The sequence below is a fragment of the Capra hircus genome, chromosome 16 (genome assembly GCF_001704415.2).
Source record: "Capra hircus breed San Clemente chromosome 16, ASM170441v1, whole genome shotgun sequence".
NCBI lineage: Eukaryota > Metazoa > Chordata > Mammalia > Artiodactyla > Bovidae > Capra > Capra hircus.
Window position 1 is genome coordinate 75,232,362 of NC_030823.1, and position 27,545 is coordinate 75,259,906.

At 42.1% G+C, this 27,545-nt stretch overlaps 1 protein-coding gene across 4 annotated transcripts in view; it reads right to left on the reverse strand.

The window, feature by feature from the left end:
* Nucleotides 1–27,545, reverse strand: part of DENND1B (DENN domain containing 1B) — a 271,053-nt gene that overhangs the window by 166,893 nt on the left and 76,615 nt on the right. For all 4 annotated transcript variants that reach the window (XM_018060808.1, XM_018060806.1, XM_018060809.1 and 1 more), the window contains exon 3: nt 18,629–18,672. In XM_018060808.1, coding sequence (XP_017916297.1) covers nt 18,629–18,672 — 44 coding nt within the window. The remainder of the gene's footprint in view (nt 1–18,628; nt 18,673–27,545) is intronic.

Sequence of the window (27,545 nt, forward strand, 5' to 3'; positions counted from 1 at the left end):
TATAATAATTTCATGGCTACAAAAATAAGGGTAAAACCCTTCACCCTCCAACAGCTCATGAAAGTAACAACATTCAGCAGAAAAATAAGGTCTTTTTTTTTTAGGGGCTTTCAAATTTTATTATCTAGAATGTATGCAAAAATATTCTTTTCAATAGGAGTTTGCCAGATTACATAGTTCTGTTTTCCAATAAATATCTCCGCTCTAAAGCAAAATTTCTAAAAATGTTTTTCCAAATTGGTTTCCCTGTTTGCAGTAACATTTTAAAATTTTAACAGGAGAAAAAATAAGAATGCAGGTAAAATAAAAACATGATCGCATCTGACCTTGAGCTTTCTCGTTCTGCATCTACAAAAGAAACAAATCTTGCCTTTATGAAGAAAGAGAGAAAGGCAAAATGATGATGATCCTGGATTTACTTTTAAGCCACCTTCCCACAAGCTTGCCACCTATGTTTTAATATGATTCTGTGTTTTTTTTGACACAAGAATGTACAAAAAATGTATATAGTGTTATCTACAAAGCAAATTATAAGAAATGATTTATATTTTAGGGTTATTGAGATATATAACTGATAAAATGGAATACAAAACAAACAATACAGTCATGAGATGATTATAACCACCATTTCCCTGTGTTTACGATTTAATGTCATTAAAAAGTTAAAAAATCAATCTGTCTCAGAAATATGTATCCATATACAAGGTACATATTCATGGGGTAGTGAAATAAAAATTAACTATCACACATAAAAAACTGGCTTAAAACAATTCATTTTATTTTTCCCATTTGGAAAAACAATCAGTTCAGTTCAGTTCAGTCGCTCAGTCGTGTCCGACTCTTTGCGACCCCCATGAATTGCAGCATGCCAGGCTTCCCCGTCCATCACCAACTCTCGGAGTTCATAGTTGGTACAAAATGCAATTAAATATTTTCCTCTGTGCCTGATATAATTGACTGGCAGTTTGAAACGACAGAATCAAATCCAAACAAGCAAAAAAAAAAGTCCAACTTTTAAAAATATCTGTAATTATTTAATATTTATTTTGAAAGTATTTAGATTTAGTAAATTATTTCCAAATAATTTCAATTTTATGACCGATGCAAGGAGCAAAGTCATAAAACATCCAGTTATCAATTTCCCTCAATTTCAAGTCATGAAACACTTTACTTATTCTGATCAAATCCCCTTACAGTTATCAAAAGAAATACTTTTTTGAAATGACATGCAAAAAATCTCTCTTAATAAAGAACAGGCACTCTTCCTAAAACACACAGACCGAGCAGTACATATTGCTGAACATGAAGAGAAAATTGTATATGGTGCTGAGTATATTTGGTTAGGAATCAGCTAACTAGCTAGTTACTTACAACTACAAGAGACTTAGGAAGATGCAGCTGCAGGGTAAGATTTAAACTGTTCTGTCATCACGGTGGAATAGTTTCCTATGACTTTTCACTCAATTAAATTCAAAGTGTTCACTCAGAATTATAATTCAAAGTGTTTCCAGTTTGAATTCTACCAAGTTTTCTTAATTAGGCTCTCCCAAGATTTGCTTAATTAGTGTATTTATTATCGTAATTAAAATTAATTATATAGTATGTGCACATTTCTCAATGCATTTCCAATGCAGCTTGCTTATCACCTAGCATGGGAGCACATGTCAATATATATAGATTCTTAATTTTTTTTTAACCTTCAATAAGACAGAGAAGGAGAAGGAACACATGAGTCAGGTACTCGTGAACAAACAGTGGTGGGCCTACTAAACCCTTCCTCTGGGCCACATCTTTTCCCTCGCAGCTTGATGAATCCCCATTTTATTCGTCGAAAACACCAGTCTGAAATCCTTCTAAATTTAATATCCCACACCCTCGTACAGCTATTCTGCTTAACAGATGATCTTGCTCCCATCTTTCTAAGAAGGTTAAAATAATCTATAATGAGTTTATTCAACTTTCTTTGATTTATTCACCTAGTCATTCAGAATACCTTTCGCTAAGTCACTCCAGTCGTGTCCGACTCTGTGTGACCCCACAGACGGCAGCCCACCAGGCTCCCCCCTCCCTGGGATTTTCCAGGCAAGAGTACTAGAGTGGGCTGCCATCGCCTTCTCCAAGAATACCTTTATTCAAACCTTATTATGTATGAGCTTGCTAGATGTAGTAATTGAAGTATAAGGAGTTTCTGCCCCTTCTTTCTTCAAGAAACACCAATTACCGAGTAGGGGAGACAGACAGACTCAAAGGAGAGAGAGGGAAAAAGAATGAATGAAAATGTAACTGTAAAATATAAACACAAGAGGCTACAGAGAAGTCCAGACAACCCACCCCTGCTATCGGCATTCCTCCTTTCTGCTCATCCTAAACAGGCGGGCACACCCCACCGCGGCCACGTCACACTTGGGGCTCTGACAGCCTGTTCTGTACTCCAACACACGAGATACACTGTGATTAACTAACGTGTCTCCCCGACTGGACTAGGAGGTCCTTCTGAGCTGGCAGCTTCTTAGACTTATCTTTATTTATCTCATACCAGGAAAAAATAATGCACAGTGTGTGTCCAGGCAGTGTTTGCCATTTCTGCTTAGTCTCGCTATAGAAATTAGTTCTAGCTGCCATCTTCGACCTCTCTTTTTCAGGTGGCTTCTGGCTATCCTATTTATAGAAACATGGTCTTCCCTCCTCAAGCCTTTTAATCCTAGAAAATAAAAGTACGCTGAATACTGCCACCAGCAGTAAAATCAGTCTAAACTCACTACACTCCTCCTTCCTCGCTAACCACTCCCCTCCTCCGCTTGTGTAAATGTGTGACGTCTTCCTTCCCAGGACTTCCACGTTTCACTGGCAGTAATTCTCATGACACGTATTACACCTGGGTTTCTGTTGCAACATGCAAGCTAAGTCACTTCAGTCATGTCCGAGTCTTTGTGACTCCATGGACTGTGTGGCCCACCAGGCTCCTCTGACCGTGGGATGGCAAGAATACAGGAGTGGGTTTCCATTTCCTCCTCGAACAGATCTTCCCCACCCAGAGATCGAACCTGTGTTCCTCCATGACAGGCAGATTGTTTACCCGCAGAGCCGTCGAGGAAGCCCATGTGAATACAAGTTATGCATGTGTGCGTGCTAAGTCTCTTCAGCCATGTCCAGCTCTTTGTGACTCCGTGAACTGTAGCTCACCAGGCTCCTCTGTCCAGGGGATTCTCTGGGCAAGAATACTGGAGTGTGTTGCCACGCCCTCCTCCAGGGGAGCTTCCTGACTCAGGGATTTTACCCTAGCCTCTTACATCTCCTGCACTGGCAGGCCGGCTCCTTACCACCAGCACCACTTGGCAAGCCCCCTGTTGCAATCGTATGTAGAAGCAAATACCGTAAAAACCAACCAGTAACCTGCATCCCCCACTTAACAGAGGAGAGAATGGCACTTCAAGGAGCAAAAGTGATTTCCTTCAAGGCATACATTCAAAGCAGAAACACAGTATTATCTCACTTTTGATTCCCAAACCAGTCTTCCTCCCCACAAATAGGACTTCTGGAAAGCAAGGACCACATGTCTTTCTGTTTACAGCCCATGTTGCCAGACCGGTGCCTTGCCAAAAAAAAAGTATCAGTAATTTTAACGCAGCTTTAAGTACATGCTAACTGCTTAGGTTAAGTAAACTTGTTCAATATTTGGCAAAATGTTCACCTCTGATATCATAAAAGTAACAACCAAAACACAACTAAAAGGCCTCGTAAAATAAAGCATCACTTTTAACAGTATGTCTTTCAGTCTCTTACACGACTGTATTACCTGTTTGCTATGGAAAATATACCTAAAATTATCACCAAAATTTCTCATGTCTATGAATCTACATGCATATAATCCAGAAAAGTCTTTTCTTTAATTGAGTTAGTATTCACCTCTGGAGAATACCTCTGGAAAGTGTCAATGAACTAGATTATAAAGTCTCATAATTTAAACTCCCAAATATGGATGTTTATAGCAGCTTTATTCACAACTGCCAAAACTTGGCAGCAATTAAAATGTCCTTCTGTGGGTAAATGGATAAACTGTGGTACTTCCAGACAATGGAATATTTTTCAGCACTAAAAAGAAAGAAGCTTCCAAGCTATAAAAAGACATGGAAAAGCCTTCAATGCGTATTACTGAGTCAAAGGGGCCAATACGAGAAGATTACATACTCTTGTGATTTCAACTATGATATTCTGGAAAAGGCAATAACTATAGAGACAATAGTAAAAGCTATGATTTTTCCAGTAGGCATGTACGGATATGAGAGTTGGACCACAGGGCACACTGAGCACTAAAGAACTGATGCTTCCAAACTGTGGTGCTGAAGAAGATTCTTGAGAGTCCCTTGAACAGCAAGAAGATCAAACCAGTCAATCCTAAAGGAAATCAACCCTGAATATTCATTGAAAAGACTGATGCTGAAGCTCCAATACTTTGGCCACCTGATGCAGAGTCAACTCACTGGAAAAGACCCTGGTGCTGGGAAAGACTGATAAAAGGAGAAAGGGGTAGCAGAGGATTAGATGGTTAGATAGCATCACCGACTCAATGGACACAAATCTGAGCAAACTCTGGGAGACAGAGAAGGACAGAGGAGCCTGGAGTACGGCAGTTCATGGGGTTGCAAAGGGTCAGACACGACGTAGCGACTGATGGAGATAAATGCAGACTGTAAGAAGATGAGTGGCTGCCAGGGCTGGGAATGGCAGGGTGAAACAGCCAGGCAGAGCACAGAGAATTTTTAGGACACTGAAAATACCCATATGTTGTTATAATGATGGCTGTGTCATGATACATCTGTCTAAACCCGTAGATGGTACAATAGCAAGAGTGAACCTTAAGGTAAACTGTGGATTCTGGAACATTATGTGTCAGTGTGGGTTCATTCTTGGTAAATAATGCACCATCTGGTAAAGACACTGATAAAGCCAGAGGCTGTGCAAACGTGGCTGCAGGGGGTAAACGAGAAATCACTGCACCTTTCTCTCCATTTTGCTGTGAACCTTAACTGTTCTAAAAGATAGAGTCCTTTACAAAAATGTTAAATAAATTAAAGCAGCTCTACTCTGACTGGCTTATAGACAGAAATGTGCGTAAACTGATTATTCCTCAAAGTCCTATAAAATAAGGAAACTGAACTTCTAATACTTCAAATGTGCCAGACTTCCAGAAAATTTATAGTGAATTCAGATTCACATAATTAGGGAAAATCCTCAGCAAACATCTAGTTTCATCATTTTACTTTAGTAAATATAGCTGCGACTTCTGACTTCTGAATGTTAATTAAAACAAAAGCACACATTCATTCTATCTCAGTTTGCTTTTCCCAAATGTATACAGGCTTACTGACTAAATTAGCTAACACGGCATACTGCTTAAGGTTATAAAAGATGTAAATATTCAACCAAATTGTATCATTATTCTGGCAAGCTTTATTTCAATAGTAACCACAGTTTGTAATATATATGCTGAAACAATTTCAAAACTCTTGAGGTAACCAAAACATTAAACTGACATTGAGTTAGTTAATAAATACTCATTATACTATACATTGTATTAAAGGGGCTTCCCAGGTGACTCAGTAGTAAAGAATCCACCTGTCGATACAGGAGTTGCACAAGATGAGGGCTGGATCCCTGGGTCGGGAAGACCCCCTGGATGAGGAAATGGCAACCCACTCCAGTATTCTTGCCTGGAGAATTTCATGGACAGAGGAGCCTGAGGGGCTATAGTCCATGAGGTTGCAAAGAGTCAGACACGACTGACCGTGCACAAAAATAATGTATTAAAACCCTAGATAACTTCTAAAATACCAAAAACACTGATCGCTGAGCATATTCAAGCCTATATACTTCCCATTTCTGTGTGCTATAAAAAGGCTACCCCTTGGGTCTTGTTAATGAACGTGTTCACTTAGGCCACTACACAGCGAGGTGGGAGGGAGGCGTGTGGCTACAGAAAGGGGTACCATGGGACCGAGTCTGGCAGTCCGTTAGGGTGCTGGTGCAGGACACCAGGTGCTCAGTTATCCATGCCCCCTCTGCCAAGTGCTTTCTTTCTCATTTTCTGCAAAACAGAAGTTACTTGTCCAGGTTAAAAGTTATAATCAATATGAGTGGTTAAGACTACACAATGAACAATAGTGTCAGATAAGTACAACCGTGGATATGTTTTTGTTTTCAAAGAATAGTTTTATCCTAAACAGCGATTCTTGGGCTTTTTAAATTGTTTACCTCTATATTCTTGGGACTTAATGAGGACTATGATGAGCTAGTGTTTATGTGATAATTGCTGAAATGTAATATATTAGAAATTAAAACAAGTAAAATTTTTAAAGACATGTGGATTCATTTGATGACAGCAATCATGGATCCACTGCATGTTAACACACGTAACACAAATGTGATCGTTATAAAGACGATAATGAAATTAGTTAGACCTTGCAGATCTCTGAGATGCATCTTTTACGTATCAGTTTGTTCTTGAATAGGACAGAGTGCAATGAATAAAGCTTAAAATGCTTGGTAATTCCTGACTCTGGAAGGAAGCTATGAAAATTGTTAAAGTTCCCTCAGTTTTGATGGGCTTGCTCCCTGGATTACTGATTCACCCTCTGCCTACACCAGCAAAGGTTCCTCTTAGCTTCCCATGTGTGTCTGGGACAGTCAAAACTCTGGGTCTCTGCAGAATAATTCTCTGTGCTTGATACAGACTTTATTATGTCTTCTATTATTCAAGAGTAGGGAGGAGGGTCACAAAAGTTCCTCACTTATGAAAGAGGAACATCCAATCCGTATTCAATATACACATTCAACATGTTACTGCCTGTATTTACTTTTAAATATTTTATCATCACTTTGATTAAACAGATAATCAAATGCTTGCTTCTTAGGCACCTCTGAACCCATCATAGTCAAATATCCAAATCTTTTAACAACTTTTTAAATTTTGCCTTCCCAAACTCAGATTCTGAATACAGAAAAAAATTAAAAACCTGCAAGATCTGTTCTATACCTAAAACTATCTGGAGGATTTCCTTGAAGCTCCCTGCAAATCACAAGGATGTATACTCTTATAAAATGAGATGCTAGAAGTAATTTGGCTTGTTTGATATATTATTATCATAAGGGTGGCTTAATAGAATTATTATTATACAAAAAGCTGGCCAATCAGAAGAGACCCTTGGCCTGTTCTAGGTTAAATCTGTACATGTAAATTTTATGAGTATGAAATATCTCAGAAAGCACATGCTTTATGGGAAGTTTCTAGAGACATGCCAACACACTTGCTCTCCGGAATATGTTTTACTCTCCAGGAAAACAAGGGTCAAATCTCTTATGAAATAGTTTTGCTAAGTTCTCCTACACTCACCAGACTCCCAGCAGTGCTTTGCCTGGTGATACGAGGCAACAATAACGAAATATTACGAGATCTAGTTTCAGTTGTTATTTACAATGTTCACCTGGACATAAGCTTCCTTCTCTATTTTAAATCCCTTGACTCATCTAAACCAGTGGTTCCCAGCTAGATAGGCACCTAACTTAACCTCGAAGTTGTATAAAAATGTGTTTGTCTGAGCCCTCCTCCGGATTCACGAGTCTCTTTACTTGATACTCTGAGTATACTCTTGCTATATTATGCCTCAGGATTACTGCATGTTACATTCTCAAGATCTTTCCTCTATAAAAATTCTGTTCACCCATTTTCATAAATCAGACATAACTTGAACTGGCTTCTCAGAAAACAGGCTTACACATTGCTCTTATACACATTCTGTCTAAAACCTTTTTTTTTTTTGAATGGTTTTATTACCTTCATTTTCATCCAATAGAAACAAGCAAATTTCCTTTTCCATGTTTACTTTTATGATGAACCCTCAACAGGCATTTCACACTTGAGCATAATCATTAATAAATTAACCGTAGCCCACTAAGTCTCTATCGTCCACAGATGGTTTACTCTTGTTTCTGATACCCTGAAGACTGTTAGAAGCTATAGAATTTGTCTTTAACAAAGGTCAGTCTCGGAGCTTAGTGGAAGTGGTCATCTCAGGTACCTCCAACCACTGTCACTTCAAAGAACAGATTCATGGGTGCAGGTTTTTGAACTGACAACGCTCAGGCCATTCCACCGGACTGAGTCAGGATCGCCAAGGCTCTTTTTAGTCAGGAAGCAGAAAGTAAAGTTTCATGAACCTGCTGTGTCAATATCTAGCAGAACAATAATTTACTGAATTGCACTGAATCAACTAATGCAGGAAATTTCACTGTGTGAAACATGTTTGATGCTGTTACAAAATGTTCTATTTTCTGGACATTTATATGGAAGCCCTTGCCTCCTTCCTAAGTTGTCTGTAACCCACAACCATTCCATAAACTCTGCTTCTGTGAACAGAAATATAATTTTTAAATTACATCTAGTTATCACTGATTCCTTCCCTCCCTCAGAAACTCTTACCAGGCCCTTTTAATTTTCATGGCAATACTGTTATCTGCACAAGTTTAATAAAAATGTCACTCATTTCACCCAGGATACAACTGGAAACACTGACTATACAACCAAGGCCACACTTGAAGTACCTATTTGAGAAAATGCCTGCTTAACCAGCCACGCCAAGGCGCTCTGAAGGAATAAAGGTTAACTATGCGTATGGAGGGGCTTCCCTGGTGGCTCAGATGGTAAAGCGTCTGCCTGCAATGCGGGAGCGTGGGTGCATCCTCAGTCGTGCCCGACTCTTGGGGACCCCGTGGGCTTTACAGCCCGCCAGGCACCTCTGTCCACAGAGTTTTCCAGGCAAGGATACTGAAATGGGTGCCATCTCCCACTCCAGGGGAATCTCCCCAACCCAGGGTCGAGCCCGCCTCTCTTGTGTCTCGTGCACTGGGAGGCAGATTCTTTACCACCGCGCCCCCGGGAAGTCCGGGGCTCGATCCTGGGTCGGGAAGGTCCCCTGGAGGAGGGCAGGGCAACCCACTCCAGCATGCTTGCCTGGAGAACCCCACGGACAGAGGAATCTAGCGGGCTACAGTCTGTGGGGTCCCTAAGAGTGGGACACGACTGAGTGACTTTCACTTTCACTGTTTATGTTTATACCCTCTTTAATACTAGTCTCAGAAACCTCTGGCCTAATGGAGTAAACAGAAGGTAGGGAGGTAACAGATCTGGTGAGTGTCACGGGAAACACAAAATGCTGGGGGACTCAGAGGAGGCGCATCCAATCCAGCCCGGTGACGCAGAGGGCTCCCTGGAGGATATGACCTCTGAGCCGAGGCCAGAAACACAGGCGAGGGGAGAGCCCGCGGGAGATGGGCACCTCAGGCCGAAGGACTCCCGTGTTCAAGGAGAGAATGGAGGTGGATGGCTGGGGTTAATGCATAAGGGGAACGAATGCTTGCTATGAAATGCAGACCACTGCCTTATTAGGTAAAGGGGGAGGGAGACAGAGCAAGAAGAGGCTTCAGATGGAAACAGAGGCCCTGAGCAAGAGCTTGATCCTGCTAAGAGGGCTGGACTTCACCTTGAAGGTGTCAGTGGGGAGAACCAGGTTTAACCAGCCTTCAGGTCAGCAGGCTCTGCAGTCGCACGGCCTTAGAATGATGACTCTGCTATTTTCTAGCTGTGTGACTCCTGCCATATCAGTTTTGCTTTCTCATCTGTAAAGTGGGAATTACCATAGCCCCTCAGGCTCACAGGGTATTACGAGGACAGGTAAAGCAGAAAACTGCCCAGCACACTCTAAGGCCCAATGACAGTACACTGCCAGAGCCAGGGATAGAACAGGACAGTCAGATAGTTAGCTCAGAGATCCCATTAGGGGACTGCAGATAGAGAGGAGCTTTAGGAGACTTTGGGGGGCCCCTGAAAGTTTATGATCACTCAAGAAAGCAGGTTTGCTTAACCACAAAACCAAGCAAGCTAACTTAAAACCACGAAACAGAAGCATCAGAAAAGCTTCGAAACAATAAAACAATGGTGGCGAGAGACCCACATCCTGCCCAGTGAGTTTAGTAAGCAATGACCCCTAGGACGTGCTTTCTGCACACATAAAAAATAATTTATGGAAAGGTGACATTTCAAAGGAGAATATATTAAACAGGGACAAAAACAGAGGTGAAAAGAGTTAGGAGGATGTGAATTAAGGAAAGGAACTTAGAAGTAGTTAAGACAGATTTACAAGACATAAAAGAAGTGCAAGCAATAGGCTTTGATGACACACTGATTAGAGCAGCTGAGAGCGGGAAACATAGGTCAAAAATCAATACAGAAAGTCCTCGGCTGGGGAAAGAGGCTTCAGTGGGAGCTCCCACTAGGATGAGACACCTAAGAACAAGTCCTCCACACCAGGTAGCGTGGTAAACACACTGACGCCCAAATGACGGTGGGCGTGCTCAGTCGTGTCCCACTCTTTGTGACCCTGCGGACTGTGGCCGCCAGGCTCCTCTGTCCACAGGATTTCCCCAGGCGAGAATGCTGGGGTGGACGGCCAGTTCCTCCTCCAGGGGATCCTCTGACCCCGGGATGGAACCCACGTCTGCTGTGCCTCTCACACTGCAGGCGGATCCGTTATCACTGGGCCACGGGAAAGGCAGAGATGACTGGGACACGCACAGGAGGAATGCGTCAGTGCACCACAGCAGATAAAACATCCAAGCTGCATTGTAAAGGAGCACTTAAGAGAAATGGGAAAGGGCATCTGAAACGTGAGAAACAGCCCAGAATCAAAGGCCAAACAGGGAACCAAGTACTGCAAGAGGGAGGAGTTACAGGTGAGTCAGAAATATGGCCTGGGGCCAGCTCCTCAAAATGCTACTTTTCCTATCTAAAATTACACAAATACACCCAGGGATGTCTATGTGTCGGCCATCACTAAAAGATTATGGCGCCGTGGTCTTAGACTTCTGCTGGGAGCCGTCCTGAAAGTATCTCTCGTGTTACTGTCAGGACGCAATATCTGCCACCACAAAACGTGTCTCTTTGGCAGGAGGATTTATTGGGGCTGATTATTTAAGAAACTGAGACTGAGGAAGTGGGTCTTGCTCCCTCCCCCATAACCGCCTAAAGGGATTTAGACAGAGGGCCTGTTCCCAGAATAGAACTATCACCAGAGATCTCTGTGAACACGGGCCAGGTGCAGGGGTGCGGTGGCGGGGTGGGAACTAGCCTAGAGACCAGAGTCACGCTGTGTCCCCGGCTCTCTGGAGGCCCAGCAAACATCTGTGCACCAGACACCTGCTTTTCCATCTCCACAAGAATTGCTTTTCTCCCTCCAAGTTCACAGACCACTACCCCAGACATCCTCTCCTGTCTTTAGCTGAACATGGTACTTCAGGAGAAGGCTTCAGCTCTTCTGGCAAGTTCCTAGTTTCCCTGGGTCTCGCCCACATGCTGTCGTTTAGTTGCTAAGTCATGTCCCACTCTTTTGCGACCCCCTGGACTAAAGACTGCCAGGCTCCTCTGTCCATGGGATTCTCCAGGCAAGAATACTGGAGTGCGGTGCCCGTTCCTCCTGCAGGGGACCTTCAGACGGGTTCTTTACCACTGAGCCACCAGGGCAGCCCCGCTCCCAGGTGGACATGTTATTAGACTTTTGTTTGCTTGTCTCCTGTTCATCTGTTTGATGTCAGTTTAATTCTAAGACCAACCGAAGAGCCTAGAAGGGCAGAGGAAAAATTTCTTCCTACTTAACACTATAAATCTTCCTGAAGGTCTATAAAGCAGCAAAATTCTCAACCTAGTTATCAAACCATAAAAACAACATTCTACATAAAGCAGTTCTATCTGGTCCTCATCATAAATCAATAAACATTCATGGCCTTCAGTTCAGTTTAGTCACTCAGTCATGTCCAACTCTTTGTGACCCCATGAATTGCAGCACGTCAGGCCTCCCTGTCCATCACCAACTCCCGGAGTTCACTCAGACTCACATCCATCAAGTCCGTGATGCCATCCAACCATCTCATCCTCGGTCGTCCCCTTCTCCTCCTGCCCGCAATCCCTCCCAGCATCAGAGTCTTTTCCAATGAGTCAACTCTTCGCATCAGGTGGCCAAAGTACTGGAGCTTCAGCTTTAGCATCAGTCCTTCCAAAGAAATCCCAGCGTTGATCTCCTTCAGAATGGACTGGTTGGATCTCCTTGCAGTCCAAGGGACTCGCAAGAGTCTTCTCCAACACCACAGTTCAAAAGCATCAATTCTTCAGCGCTCAGCCTTCTTCACAGTCCAACTCTCACATCCATACATGACCACAGGAAAAACCATAGCCTTGACTAGACGGACCTTAGTCGGCAAAGTAATGTCTCTGCTTTTGAATATACTATCTAGGTTGGTCATAACTTTTCTTCCAAGGACTAAGTGTCTTTTAATTTCATGGCTGCAGTCACCATCTGCAGTGATTCTGGAGCCCAAAAAAATAAAGTCTGACACTGTTTCTACTGTTTCCCCATCTATTTCCCATAAAGTGATGGGACCAGATGCCATGATCTTCGTTTTCTGAATGTTGAGCTTCAAGCCAACTTTTTCACTCTCCTCTTTCACTTTCATCAAGAGGCTTTTTAGCTCCTCTTCACTTTCTGCCATAAGGGTGGTGTCATCTGCATATCTGAGGTGATTGATATTTCTCCTGGCAATCTTGATTCCAGCTTGTGTTTCTTCCAGCCCAGTGTTTCTCATGATGTACTCTGCATAGAAGTTAAATAAGCAGGGTGACAATATACAGCCTTGACGTACTCCTTTTCCTATTTGGAACCAGTCTGTTGTTCCATGTCCAGTTCTAACTGTTGCTTCCTGACCTGCATACAGATTTCTCAAGAGGCAGGTTAGGTGGTCTGGTATCCCCATCTCTTTCAGAATTTTCCACAGTTTATTGTGATCCACACAGTCAAAGGCTTTGGCATAGTCAATAAAGCAGAAATAGATGTTTTTCTGGAACTCTCTTGCTTTTTCCATGATCCAGCGGATGTTGGCAATTTGATCTCTGGTTCCTCTGCCTTTTCTAAAACCAGCTTGAACATCAAGGAGTTCACGGTTCACGTATTGCTGAAGCCTGGCTTGGAGAATTTTGAGCATTACTTTACTAGCATGTGAGATGAGTGCAATTGTGCGGTAGTTGGAGCATTCTTTGGCATTGCCTTTCTTTGGAATTGGAATGAAAACTGACCTTTTCCAGTCCTGTGGCCACTGCTGAGTTTTCCACATTTGCTGGCATATTGAGTGCAGCACTTTCACAGCATCATCTTTCAGGATTTGAAAGAGCTCAACTGGAATTCCATCACCTGCACTAGCTTTGTTCGTAGTGATGCTTTCCAAGGCCCACTTGACTTCACATTCCAAGATGTCTGGCTCTAGATTAGTGATCACATCATCATGATTATCTGGGTTGTGAAGATCTTTTTTGTACAGTTCTTCCATGTATTCTTGGCACCTCTTCTTAATATCTTCTGCTTCTGTTAGGTCCAGACCATTTCTGTCCTTTATCGAGCCCATCTTTGCATGAAATGTTCCCTTGGTATCTCTCATTTTCTTAAAGAGATCTCTAGTCTTTCCCATTCTGTTGTTTTCCTCTATTGCTTTGCATTGATTGCTAAAGAAGGCTTTCTTATCTCTTCTTGCTATTCTTTGGAACTCTGCATTCAGATGCTTATATATAAGCATATATATATATACATATATATATAAGAATATATATAAGAATATATATATAAGTCATGGCCCTACAATATCATAATAATAAAACTGCTGGCTCCCCTTCATGGAGTGTTCCCCATGTGCCCGGCACTATGCTTCACAGACTCCATTCTTATCCTCATTTTGTCAGATTAGTAGAATCAGCCCTATTTTGCAAATGAGGAATTAAGAGAGATAAAAACTCTTGCCGAAAGCAACACTTCATACAATCTGTAAGTACAAAGCCATGACTCAGACACAGACCTGAGTCCAGCATGTGTGAGATTTGATTTCTGACCATTCTCTAAAGACATATTTCGCTCACAAAGACTGAGTCCTCTTACTTAAGAAATACAGACCAACCATGGCCTTACGAGGCCAACAGAACACAAAACCAGCAGAGATATAGAAACGTGAGCCATGAAAATGTCAAGCAGAAAGTATGGGCGAAAAGTCAAGTACTGTGAATAATAGCATCAGGCTATTACGTGTAAATGTGAACAACGGGAATATAAGAGCAATGGAGAGCTCAGCTTGACAGCAGCAAAGAGAGAAAATTACTCATTTCATCCAGAAGCGGTGAAGGTGTCCGGAATGTAACAGGAGACGCGGCTATCACCTGTGGCAGGGAGGGCAGCATTTCTTCTGCATCCATCTTCTCAGCCACGGTCCTCAATGCATTTGCAAGACATAAAACTAACACTGACTAAATCTGTCTGCAAATCCTCTAATTCATTCATACCTTTTCATCTCCTACAGGTGCACAACTCCATCTTCCCCGAATCCCCAGAGTCTCCTCCACTTGCATGGAAGATAATTCAACATTCCTTCAAGTGCCAAAATGCAACTCCGCCTCTCATTTCTCTTCCCTATCCCATGCAGCCCAGAACACCTCTGCGTGCAGGCTCCCCACTTCATGCCTGCAAAAACTTAATCAACAGGAGCCTGAAAGAAAGAGATTGGGGTGACCAGAAGGGGGAGCTCTCAGGCCCTAACAGAGCCCAACAGGAAGAAGACCGGCTCCGCTTCCCTCCGGCAAGGCAAGGGCTCTGTCAAGGGAAAGCCGCAGACTCTTGGTCTCCTCGGCCCTTCCCACTTCCTGTCTCTCTTCTATAAAAGACTTCTTCTTTGCCTGCCCTGTGGGACTTGCACAGAGCTCAAGCTGCAGACCTCAAGATGCAACTCTCTGCGGATCCCAAAGAAGCCCACCTTTGCTGGCAGTCGATTTACTTCAGGGTCAACACGTTCTTCCTCCTTTTCATCCCTAACATAACCAACTCTTTCAGATCCTAGTTACTCCTCAGTTAGTCTCCTGCAAAGTCACTTACATCCTTGCTTCCAGTTTCTCCCTCGACCAATCCATACTGAAATCTTTTCCAAATTAATGTTCCTAACGTACTTGTTTTGTTATATCACACTCTCCTTAAGTTCGTTGGAAGGACCATCTCTTTAGCAAGGCCTTTAATTGTTGCCGAGACTCAGCCCGATTTATGTTTGTAGTTTCATCTCCCGCTCTCCTTACACAAAATTCTCCATTGTGGAAAAAAAAAGAAAAACTAAAATCAAATCAATTACAACTCCTCCTGAAGTGTGATTTGGGTTGTCCCATTGGTTCTTCTATTGCCAAAAGAAGGAAACCAAATCAAAATTGGTTTATTATTTTCCATATAATAAACAAATGCCTATGATGGATCAAGAGCTGCATGAAGTAGAACCAAAGGAGTAAATGAATTGCTATTACTTCTGTGGATTAAAAAACACTGCTTTCCAAATAGGGGACTTTATATACTAAATTTTTTTTAAAGAGCTAAAATAAGCAAGTAGGGCTTGGGTCAGCATTCCAAGCAGAAATAATAACATACGTTACTTGTTCATAGCACGTGCTTCTGAGTTAGACAAACCTGCCCTCAAGTCTCAGCTCTGCCTCTTCTAAGCAGTGTGTCATCAGGTCCGTTTCTTACTTAAGTCTCAGTTTCAGGACCGATACTATCTCCTAACAGTACTGGAAGGATGAAGATAAAATCAATTATGCATATAAGCACCCAGCACAGCGCCTAGTACACAGTAAGAGCTAAACAAAGAGCTTTTTACAAAAGAATTATCCTTACTGAAGCATCTCAGATCCACTGTAAAGGCTGTTTAGGAAGAAGCAGACAATTCATAAACGAAAGCAGGAAAAGATAAAAACAACGAGAAATACAGAGTACTGTGTGCTGTGCTAAGTCGCTTCTGTCATGTCTGACTCTTTATGACCCCCACAGACTGCAGCCCACCAGGCTCCTCTGGCCATGGGATTCTCCAGGCAAGAATACTGGAGCGGGTTGCCTTGCCCTCCTCTAGGGGATCTTCCTGACCCAGGGATCAAAACCATGTCTCTTACGTCTCCCGCATTGGTGGGCAGGTTCTTTACCACTAGCACTATGGGTCATCTGTAGTATTCAGAATATTCGCCAAAAAGCATATAACAAAACCATTCTTCACAGCCTGTGGCTGGATTCCCACATGAAGTGTGGTTTCTTTAGATATAAAGTGAAGCAGTTAAACAAAATACTACCTAAAGTTCCTTTCACAAAGTCTACAAGAATTGCTATGCCCTGAAATCCTGGGGGTTATGAATGCTCATCCACTTTACATGGTCAAATGCTTCTGTGTTTCACCAAGTATATGAGGGCTTATTAATGTTCCCCTGACCTCACAAATGTGGGAACCAAAGCAACAGCTAAGACATTCCTATCACCAGTTTATCCGTCACAAAGAGGAACAACAACAGTCTGTCTCACTGGAAAATTCACTGCAGCTGAACTCCACAAGCACGCCATCACTTAGACGAACCCAAAGTGAGGAGCCTCCAGACGCCCTAGGAATTCTCAGGGGCAGGTTTAAGAGTTAGAAATTACAAGGAAATAAAGAATCTGGACGGGGGGTGAGACCAGAGAGAACGAGAAAGAGCAAGAGAGAAACAGAATTCTACAACAGTAAAATGAGTCAGCAAGGCTCTAACCTAACTTCCCATCGTGGTGGTTTAGGCACTGTCCTGTCCGATTCTTGCGACCCCATGGACAACAGCCCGCCAGGCTCCTCTGTCCATGGGATTCTCCAGGCAAGAACACTGGAGTGGGTTTCCATTTCCTCTCCAGGGGATCTTCTCCACCCAGGAATCGAACCCAGGTCTCCTGCATAGCTGAGACAACCTAGACAGAAAGCAGAGACATTATTTCGCCAACAAAGGTCCATCTAGTCAAAGCTATGGTTTCTCCAGTAGTCATGTATGGATGTGGGAGTTGGACCATGAAGAAAGCTGAGCACCGAAGAATTGATGCTTTTGAACTGTGGTATTGGAGAAGACTCTTGAGAGTCCCTTGGGCTACAAGGAAATCAAACCAGTCAATCCTAAAGGAAATCAGTCCTGGATAGTCATTGGAAGGACTGATGCTGAAGCTGAAACTCCAATACTTTCGGCACCTGATGTGAAGAACTGACCTACTGGAAAAGACCCAGTTGCTGGGAAAGATTGAAGGCAGGAGGGAAAGGGGATGACAGAGGATGAAATGGTTGGATGGCATCACTGACTCGATGGACATGAGTTTGAGCAAGCTCCAGGAGTTGGTGATGGACAGGGAAGCCTGGTGTGCTGCAGTCCATGGGGTCACAAAGAGTCAGACACGACTGAGTGACTGAACTGAACTCCTGAATTAAAGGCAGATCCGAGGGAAGTAACTTCCCATCACTGAGGAACAAAGCCAATGAACCCTCGTATGCACAGATCCCGTCTTCACTGTACAGACTTGCACACCTAGCATGCTCGTAAGTCTATTCTTTCTCCAGAAGGCTAAAGACAAATTAAAAGCATGTACTCTCTTATTATGTGAAACAACAGTCAATCTAACTATTTAACATGCTCACTGAACTCACTTTTTCAGTGAAATTTCCTAATCTTAGATACCGATTTTCACGTTATAAATTATTCTTCCACATCAAAATCACATGTCTGCATATTTCTGAATGAACTGCTTTAAAATGAACACTTTTATCAGCTTTCATTTTTGTAAATTATATCTGTGAGCTTAACTTATGCTTAAGCTTGTAGTGTTACAATTTTCACAGTGACAAAATTGTTTCACCCCATTTCTTTGCAGACAAAAAAAAAAAAAGAAGGAACCTGCTCATCAGATTTCCAGAAAGAGTAGTATTTTGTGTAAAAATTTAAATGTGTATGGTTACCCATATAATTCACTTCAAAATTATAAATCCATAATATAAACTACAAGGATTTTTAAATTTACACACATCATGTCGAAATAATTCACAGTTTTGGTCACACTAAATACTTAGGGAACTAGAAAAGATTACACTTAAAATACAAATACAGTAAATTCATTTTGAAGTCTCCTGTTTTCTTTTAAGAAAATAAAGCTACAAATAAGAATTATTTTAAAACAAGGAAATAATGCCAGTTCAACTTATATATATTAACGATCCCAATATTACTGTAATAAGGACAGAACTGCTCTCTTAGTTACAGCAGTTACTACTTCTTCCTGTCTTACTTACAGAGCTAAGAAAGAGCTAAGTAGAAGCCTTCTGTTTTACTGACAGAAGGGTATTCCTCAAAGAACCGCACCATCAGGTCTTTCTGATGGGGAAATGCCTAAGTGTTTATAAATATATTTTCCACAGATACATTAAAAGAGTCTAAGAACACATGGAAACTGTGAACATTCACTTCCTATTAGCTTCAAGACAGGCCTCTTCATCACCTCGCTGGCAACTTCCAAACATTTCCCAGATACTCTCCATACCTGGCTTTTTATTCTCAGAGCCGACCAAGAGAAAATACTTATAGTGATTCACATGCAGCAATAGCTTCAGTACCAGTAGTAGCAGTAACAGCAGTAATCATCATCAATATTCAATTTTAAATGCTTTTTAAAAATGATGTGGTTCCAACCTGGTCTGCAAAGTCCTCTGGGAACTTCCACAGCACCTCCGGATCTGTAAACAATAGACAGAGGGCATTACCCAGAGAAAACAACACGGCCACGGCAACGGTCTAGTTCAGATACGCTTAAGATCATCAGAGCCGCTTTTTAAAAGTGATTAAAATGTTTTTCTTTAAATATTTACAATCGATGAGATTCAAAATTAAATATTTTGATAGTTTAAGGGTTTTAATGACCTTTAGAACAGGAATAATAAAATGAATAATTTGTTCAAACTATTACAAATCAAAAGCAACTCATTTTTGATTTATACACCTTGGACATTAAGATTCTAAAATATAAATTTCCAGATTTAACTCCACTTAATATACTGGTTTTAATTTGAAAAACATATAAATGTGGTAAATATGTAATTAAATATATTACAGCCCACAGAAACTAGATCAAAATACATCACCTTAAGTTTCCACTTAAAATCCTAAATAGACATTTTCCCAAAGAGTACATGCCAACAGATGAAAAGGTGCTCAACATCGTGAATCAGAGAAACGCAAACTAAAACCACAGTGAGACATCACCTCACACCTGTCAGAACGGCCAACATCAGAAAGAACAAATGCTGGCGAGGATGCGGAGAGACGGGCACTGCCCTCCACCCCCGACAGGAATGCGAGCCGGCACAGCCACTGTGGGAAGCAGAACGAAGATTCCTCAGAAAGAGGAAAGCAGAGCTGACAAGGATCTCGTAATTCCACTCCTGCGTATGCATCCCAAAAAAGGCCAAAAACACCAATTTGAAAAGATACATGAACCCCAGTGTTCACAGGAGGACTATTTACAATTGCCAGGATACGGAAGCGACCTAACTGTCCATCAACAGATGAGTGGGTGAATAAGATGCGGTGTGTATGTGTACACACACACAATGTAATACTACTCAGCCAGAAAAAAGAATGAAATTTTGCAATCGGCAGCAACACGGGTGGCCTTGGAGGGTGTTATGCTAAGTAAAATAAGTCAGAGAAAGACAAATACTGTATGATATCACTTACATGCGGACTCTAAAAAATGAAACTAATGAATGAAACAAAAAAGAAACAGGCTCACAGTGTACAGAACAAAGGAGTGGCTGCCAGGGGGAGAGGCAAACGGGAGGGGCAAGACAGAAGTGTGGCATTAAGAGACACAAAATGTTATGTCCAAAATAAACAAGCTGGAAGGACATACCATACAACATGGGAAATATAGCCAGTTGTTTTGCAGTAACTACAAGTGGAATGCAGTAACTATTAAAAGCTGTGACTCACTATGCTGAACACCTATCACTTAAATTCACTGTATATCAACTATATATGCCTGTGTGTTAATTCTTCAGTTGCGTCCAACTCTTTGCAACACCATGGACTATAGCCCTCAGGCTCCTTCCCCAGTATATCAACTATAATTCAATTTTTAAAAAATGAAAAATAAAGTAAAATAAATAAAATAAAATCTCAATAAAAATGTATAAATAGTTTGTTTTATACCAAGTTTCACTTTCGAAAGCCCATATAGGCAACTGTATAAGTCAGTTTTTAAAATAATGGATAAGTTGGTAGGCATACATCATCAAGCTTATTTAAAATACAATTGATATTTTGGGACATTTTAGAGATACTTTTCTATTATATCCAGTTATTCATATATAAAAATGAATGTTTTATAAATATTCCCACTGGTTTTTCATTTTCATTATTTCTTAACAATATTTCTCTTCTACTTAGCATAATAAAAAGAAGCCATTTTAATGAAGACCTGGGTTCAATCCCTGGGTTGGGAAGATCCCTTGAGGAAGGAACTGGCAATCCATTCCAGGACTATTACCTGGAAAATCTCATGGACAGAGGAGCCTGGTAGGCTACAGTCCATGGGGTCACAAAGAGTCGGACACGACTGAGCAAATAATCTCATTTTCATTTCAATAAATATTTTGGCTACATATTTTTTAATTCTGTCAAAAACTAATTCTGACTACTGCAAATGTGTTTTAAAAGGATACTGTACAATGGATAATACTACTTCTGAAAAAGCCTTTAAAAGCCCAATGTAAGTAGCAATCATCACTGATACACAGGATTGGAATTCCACTCCAGGTAAAAGGCTTGTTAGATCAAAGATATCACTTGATGTACCCAGTCAGTGAAAAGTTACTGTTCAATCCCATTATTTTCACTATTCTATACTGCTTTTTTAAAAGTACAGTCCAATGATGCATAATTTTGAGTTTTTAATTCCAAAACTCGATAGATACCTGGCAACATTTTCAGCATGAACGGGCTTCTCTTGCTGTATTACTTATTAAGATCAAAAGATTTTTTTCAAATATCTGAATTTGAGAAAAGCATGCTTTCTACAATTAACCTTTTTATTTATTAAGGAATACAAAAAATTACTACATAGGTTAACATAAAAATCACTTAAAAATTATCTTACATAAGAATGATGCACTACAAATTTATGGAGCTAATATTAAATGATTGCGCCTTCATGTAAAACAAAATGTATACTTTTTAAATGATTATGATACATTAGTGTCAGTTGCTCAGTCGTGTCTGACTCTTTGCAACCCCATGGACTGTAGCTTGCCAGGCTCCTGAGTCTGAAATTCTCCAAGCAAGAACACTGGAGTCAGCTGCCATTCCCTTCTCAGGGGATCTCGCTGACAGAGGGGTCAAAGCCGCATCTCTTACATTTCCTGCTTTGGCAGGCCGGTTCTTTACCACTGGCACCACCCCGGAAGCCCATGACTTGCATAGATCACCTAAAAATACTCAGATGTTAATGTCCTGCGGAAATTATTCTGGAAAACATACGTGCAAGTGTACGTTCACGTGTGTGTGTTTATGTGGCAGTTTTATCAAAACGGTAGCTATTAGGATTTGAATCTTATAAATGAGTATATGATGGATTCTTCATGAAATATTAAACAAAATTTAATATCTTGATACATTAACACAATATATGATGGCCCTATTAAAAAGTCATCATACAGAAATGTATAATAGCCCCTTCTTATAAATAACAGAGTTAGAGAGTTTCAATGTGAGTATTTTCAATATCCCTTCTATTTCTAGTTACCACTTGATGATGGTGAAAGAGGAGAGTGAAAAAGCTGGCTTAAAATTCAACATTCAAAAAACTAAGATCATGTCATCCAGTCCCATCATTTCATGGCAAATAAAAGGGGAAATGAACCACAAGCTGGAATCAAGATTGCCAGGAGAAATATCAATAACCTCAGATATGCAGATGACACCACCCTTATGGCAGAAAGTGAAGAAGAACCAAAGTGCCTCTTGATGAAAGTGAAAGAGGAGAGTGAAAAATTTGCCTTAAAAGTCAACATTCAGAAAACTAAGATCATGGCATCTGTTCCCATAACTTCATGTTAAATAGATGGGTAAACAATGGAAACAGTGAAAGATTTTATTTTCCTGGGTTCCAAAATCACTGCAGATAGCGACTGCAACCATGAAATTAAAAGACACTTGCTTTTTGGAAGAAAAGCTATGACCAAACTAGACAGCACATTAAAAAGCAGAGACATTACCGACAAAGGTCCATCTAGCCAAAGCTATGGTTTTTCCAATAGTCATGTATGGGTGTGAGAGTTGGACTATAAAGAAAGTTGAATGTCAAAGAATGTTGCTTTTGAACAGTGGTGTTGAAGAAGACTTTTGAGAGTCCCTTGGACTGCAAGGAGATTAAACCAGTCCATCCTAAAGGAAATCAGTCCTGAATATTCATTGGAAGTACTGATGCTGAAGCTAAAGCTCCAGTACTTTAGCTTCAAAAGCTCCAAAAGCTTTAGCTTTAGAGGTGAAGAACTGGCTAACTGGAAAAGACCCTGATGCTGGGAAAGACTGAAGGCGGGAGGAGAAGGGGACCACAGAGGATGAGATGGTCGGATGGCATCAATGACTCAATGGACATGAGTTTGAGTAAGCTCCGGGAGTTGATGATGGACAGGGAAGCCTGGCGTGCTGCAGTCCATGGGGTTGCAAAGAATCGGACACGACTGAGCGACTGAACTGAAAAAGGGAAAATGCAAAAGAGGTTACAGATTTCATTTTCTTGGGCTCTAAAAGCACTGCAGACAGTGTAGCAGCTATGAAATTAAAAGATGTTTGCTCCTTGCAAGGAAAGCTATGACAGATCTAGATAGCATATTAAAAAACAGATATGACTTTGCCAAAAAAAGTCCATATAGTCAAAGCTATGGTTTTTCCAGTAGTCATTTATGGTTGTGAAAGTCGGACGATAAAGAAGACAAAGTGCCAAAGAACTGATGCTTTCAAATTGTGGTGCTGGAGAAGACTCTAGAGAGTCCCTTGGACTGCAAGGAGACCCAACCAGTCCATTCTAAAGGAGATCAGCCCTGAATATTCATTGGAAGGACTGATGCTGAAGCTGAAACTCCAATGGTGGTGGTTGCTGTGTAGTTGCTAAGCAACTACACTTTGGCCACATGATACAAAGAACCAACTTAAGAGAGGCAAAAGGAGAAGAGGTGGGGCAGAGGATGAGAGGGTTGGATAACATCACTGACTCAGAGGATAAGCATTTGAACTAACTCCTGGAGATAGTGGAGGACAGAGGAGCCTGGCGTGCTGCAGTCCATGGGGTCGCAAAGAGTCGGACACAACTTAGCAACTACACAGCAACCACCACCATCTGACCGATTCCTTGCACTGAAATCTTCAGACGAGGACCTTCGTCTTGCTGGTCAGCCCTGACCGTCCGCCCTGTGGCTTCTGCCTAATTACGTTTCAGTCTGCCACTTCCCTTCATCCCTTACGCACTACGTGGCTTTATTCTGCCCCGTCTGTTCTTCCACAGAAGACACACAAGCAGATGCATGAGAAGAGCATCCATTGGCTCAGGCGCGTCCTGGGAAGCGGCCTGCTCCTCTTCCCTTCAGTCAGTGAGCATTACACTTCAGCACCCAAAGCTGTGCTCGAATCGCGAGCCTGCGTGTCTGCAGTGGGCCCCCTTAGTTCCCGCCTGTGTGGCTGCTTGCGCTGCATCTGACCCATCTCGGCAGCAACGCCTCACAAGCACTGCAGGGAGAGAAACAAAGGAGCTCTGAGAGCAGGGATAACCCAAGTTTCAGATGGGTGCGCAGAGCCTGACATTTTCTGCTCCCCGAGGATTGCTTTCCAGATATGAGATCTGATCGGCAGAGTTAGGCCCCTTTTACGCTGATTTTACGGGTGAGAGGATGGGAACGGCTGCCAGGTCCAGCACTGCCCCTGACGCCTGGGACACTCTGCGTCTGTCTTCTTTCCAGGGCCTGCCCGCCACTCAGAGGAGGCTCTGCAACTTAGTTTAAAAAGAAAGCGTGCCACCAACGATCCGGAAGCCAAGTAAACAGCAAAGGAAGAACACATAACCTGGCTTTTACACAAACACAAGTCACCTCTTACTTCAATAAAAGAACGTTACAGTGTAGTAAGAAAAATATGCAAATTTTTATTAAATCGGTAAATTTGGAAGAAGAGTGTTCACTGTGTTATTCGTGCATCACACTGCAAGCATTCCAAACTCCTGCAGACCAAAGCTTTTTCTAATGCAAAGTGAGGAAAATGTAGTAGAAATTTTTCCTTTACAACCAGACCTTTCACAGTCTCTGGCCTGAAACGAAAATCCAAAATTAAAACAACTTAAAATATTGTGATTTGAATACACTATTTTTTTAATGCGGGAAGAATGTTGATTTGTACAAATGAGTAACATTTACTTAATTCTGTGGAATTCGTCGATGAATATTTTAAAACTGTGCATTTATAAACCATGGTTCAGAGACTACATACTTTTGAATAGGCAAAATATATAATATTAGTGTTTTGCTTGATTATACCTTCAGTGTTTATTCATCCACACGGTAAAGTCAGAACTTTACAAATGAGGAAACTGAAGCCAAAACAACGAGAAGTGTGTCTTAATTATAAGGCTAGTTGCTGTCAGAGACCAGACTGTCCTTAGTTGAGATCTAAGGAGCTGCTACTTTAAATAATTTCCATAATCAATACATTTCTCTGTCCCATTTAACTTGTTTGATTTACTTTATTCAAGGTTCTAATGCTAAAGAAACAGGAGAAACCCCTGCCCTCCAAGGCCCTACAGCATACATGGAGAAGATGTCCCAGAGCTATCTAGGTTTCTGGGCCAACAAGGTATCCTGCAGGAATGCTTGAACTCGAAAATCCACTGGCTTATCATTTCAAAAAATGTTCCTGACAGAAAAATGGTGATGTCTCTTGAGTATAAATGAGCAGGAATCATTAAAGAAAATTCTCCACCTATGGAGATATAATGGTGAGCTAAACAAAACTGGTCTCTACTGGTCTCCTTGAAAAGGAGAGCATCTGGGATTCCCCGATGGCTCAGCGCGGCAAAGAATCCACCTGTAATGTATGAGATACAGGAGGCACGGGTGCAGTCCCTGGGTCGGGAAGATCCCCTGGAGGAGGAAACAGCCACCCACTCCAGGATTCCTGCCTGCAGAATTCCATGGACAGAGGAGCCTGGCGGGCTACAGCCCATGGGATCGCAAAGACTTGGACATGACTGAGCACAAGCATGGTCTTGCCTAAAGCTGCAGCACAATAATATCAACCTACAGGATACTACAGGACAGGCAGCACGAGGGAATCCATGCTAATTTAGAAAGCCACTGAGCCACTCAGGAGGGAAAAGCACAGCAAACTAATACTTGAGTTAGACAAGCAAAGGCTGACTTGGGCTATAAAGTGGGCAGAGAACATTCCAGAATGCAGACACAATATGCACTGAGTCTTCGAGGTTAAAAGAAAAAAGAAAATATTTGGAAATGAAAGGAAAAAGGAATAATCTGGAATGTAAAGTAGGAGAGAGACTGTCAAGGGATGAAGCCGCAAGGACAGTGACTAGAGCATTTTAAATGCACCCACAGTGGCTCGGCAGTAAAGGACCCGCGTGCAATGCGGGTGACTCAGGTTCGACTCCTGGGTCGGGAAGAGCCTCTGAAGATGGAAATGGCAACCCGCTCCAGTGCTCTTGCCTGGAGAATACCACACGGGCAGACGAGCCTGGCAGGCTACAGTCCCTGGGGTCACAAGAGCAGGACATGACCGAGTGACTAAACCACTGAAGTGTGAGAGGAAGCAGCCAAACCCAGGGAGGAGGAGCAGCAGCAGTGTTTGGAAAATACTGCTAGCGTGTGCTTATGAAAGTATATCCAAAAGAATAGAGCATATCCAAAAAATGCCCAAATAAACATGGCAGAAAACTGAGCAAGATCATGGCTAAAAAGCGGCAACCTGATGTAAAGCATAAGCCACGCAGTCGGATGAGCTCCGACGGCAGGGGAAGCAGAAGCAGACCAAGAGGAAAACGGAATACGAGGAAGGGAGGCACAGCGTCTGCAGGCAGCGTAACAAAGGGGCTGTACGGGGGAGAAGAAAGTGGAGACAGGAGGGCGGCGGTGAAGCCAGACAGGCTGGTCCAACGCTGCTTCCTTTACACGGGCGCAGACCTGAACGTGCCTCAGTGAGTGTGGGGGTCATCGGGAAAGCAGCAGAGGCTCAGAAACGACAAAAGGTCCCTGAAGAGGCAGCAAGAGGGAGCCCTAACCAAGAAGGGCTCGGACAGAAGCTGAGAACGTTTTCCACTGTGAGGGAAAGGAGAAGAGGAGAGGAGATCTGAGTCCAAGGAGACTTTAGAGTCTGGGGTACAAAGTTACAAGTTTTTGCGTAAAAAACTGTTGATTATTTTGTGTGGGTAGCAGGAACGAAGCTCCGCGAAGAGGGAAAGTTGTTGGAGCCTTGAGGAGGAGGTGTGAAGTAAGTGCTCCGGGCACTGCTGGGTACACAGTTTGCTGGGTGTCCAGCCTAGTGTGCAAGGGCAACAACGTGGTATTTCCCCCTCACCACCCAAGGGCCAATATGCAAGAGATACACTGGCAGGTGCCCTCAGAGCTGAGACTCCCGAGGCATGTGTGATGCAGAGAGAGCCCAGACAGAAGAGCAGTTAAGATGAGAACTGCTGACTGAAAGCTAATTAAAAAAGGGAAGTGGTTTTATCTTTCTCTGTAAAATTCATGAGCACTAAATGTCATATCGAGCCATGCTAAATGCATTTTAAAAACGCATTCGCAGTAGAAAATCTGCTGCATATACCTGAAGACTATAGGAGAGAAAAATAAAATAAATGAATGGGAACAGGAATTACGAAATTAGGCGGCTTAAGTCCTGGCCTCATACCTATATATAACAACACTTTCTGTCTGATCAGAGGCAGGAGGGATTGAAAAATAAAAGAATCAATTCCCCTCTTCTCCTGCCTTCCACTCCTCCCCTGTCTCTCTGGGATTATCTGAAAGAACAGCCTTACCTGTTTACCCAAGTGTACCATATACTGGGTTGGCCAAAAAAGTTCATTCAGATTTTTCCATAACATTTTATGGAAACCCCAGATGAATCTTTTGGCCAATCTAGTATCCTTTTTTCACGTATACTATTATGTGTAGGGGGAGAGGGGGTAGGGACAGAAAGGCTCGGAATTAGATAACTACGATAAAAGTTACAATTCTCCCAGCTTTGCTGAAATATAATTGACCTACAACACTCTGTCAGCTTAAGGAGTACAATGAGATGATTAGAGAAACATACATACTGTGAAATCTCTACCACAGTAAGCATTAATTAACAGATCCTTTATCTCACGCAGTTGCTCATGTGCTTTTTTTGTTGCCGTTGTCATGGCGGGAACGTAAAAGCCCTACTCGCATAGCAACTTTCAAAGACCAACATAGTGTTTGTGAGTGACTGTCACCACGCTGTTCACCAGCCCCCTAGAACTTACTCATCTCGTAACTGAGAGCTCTGCCCTTGGGCCAACATCTCC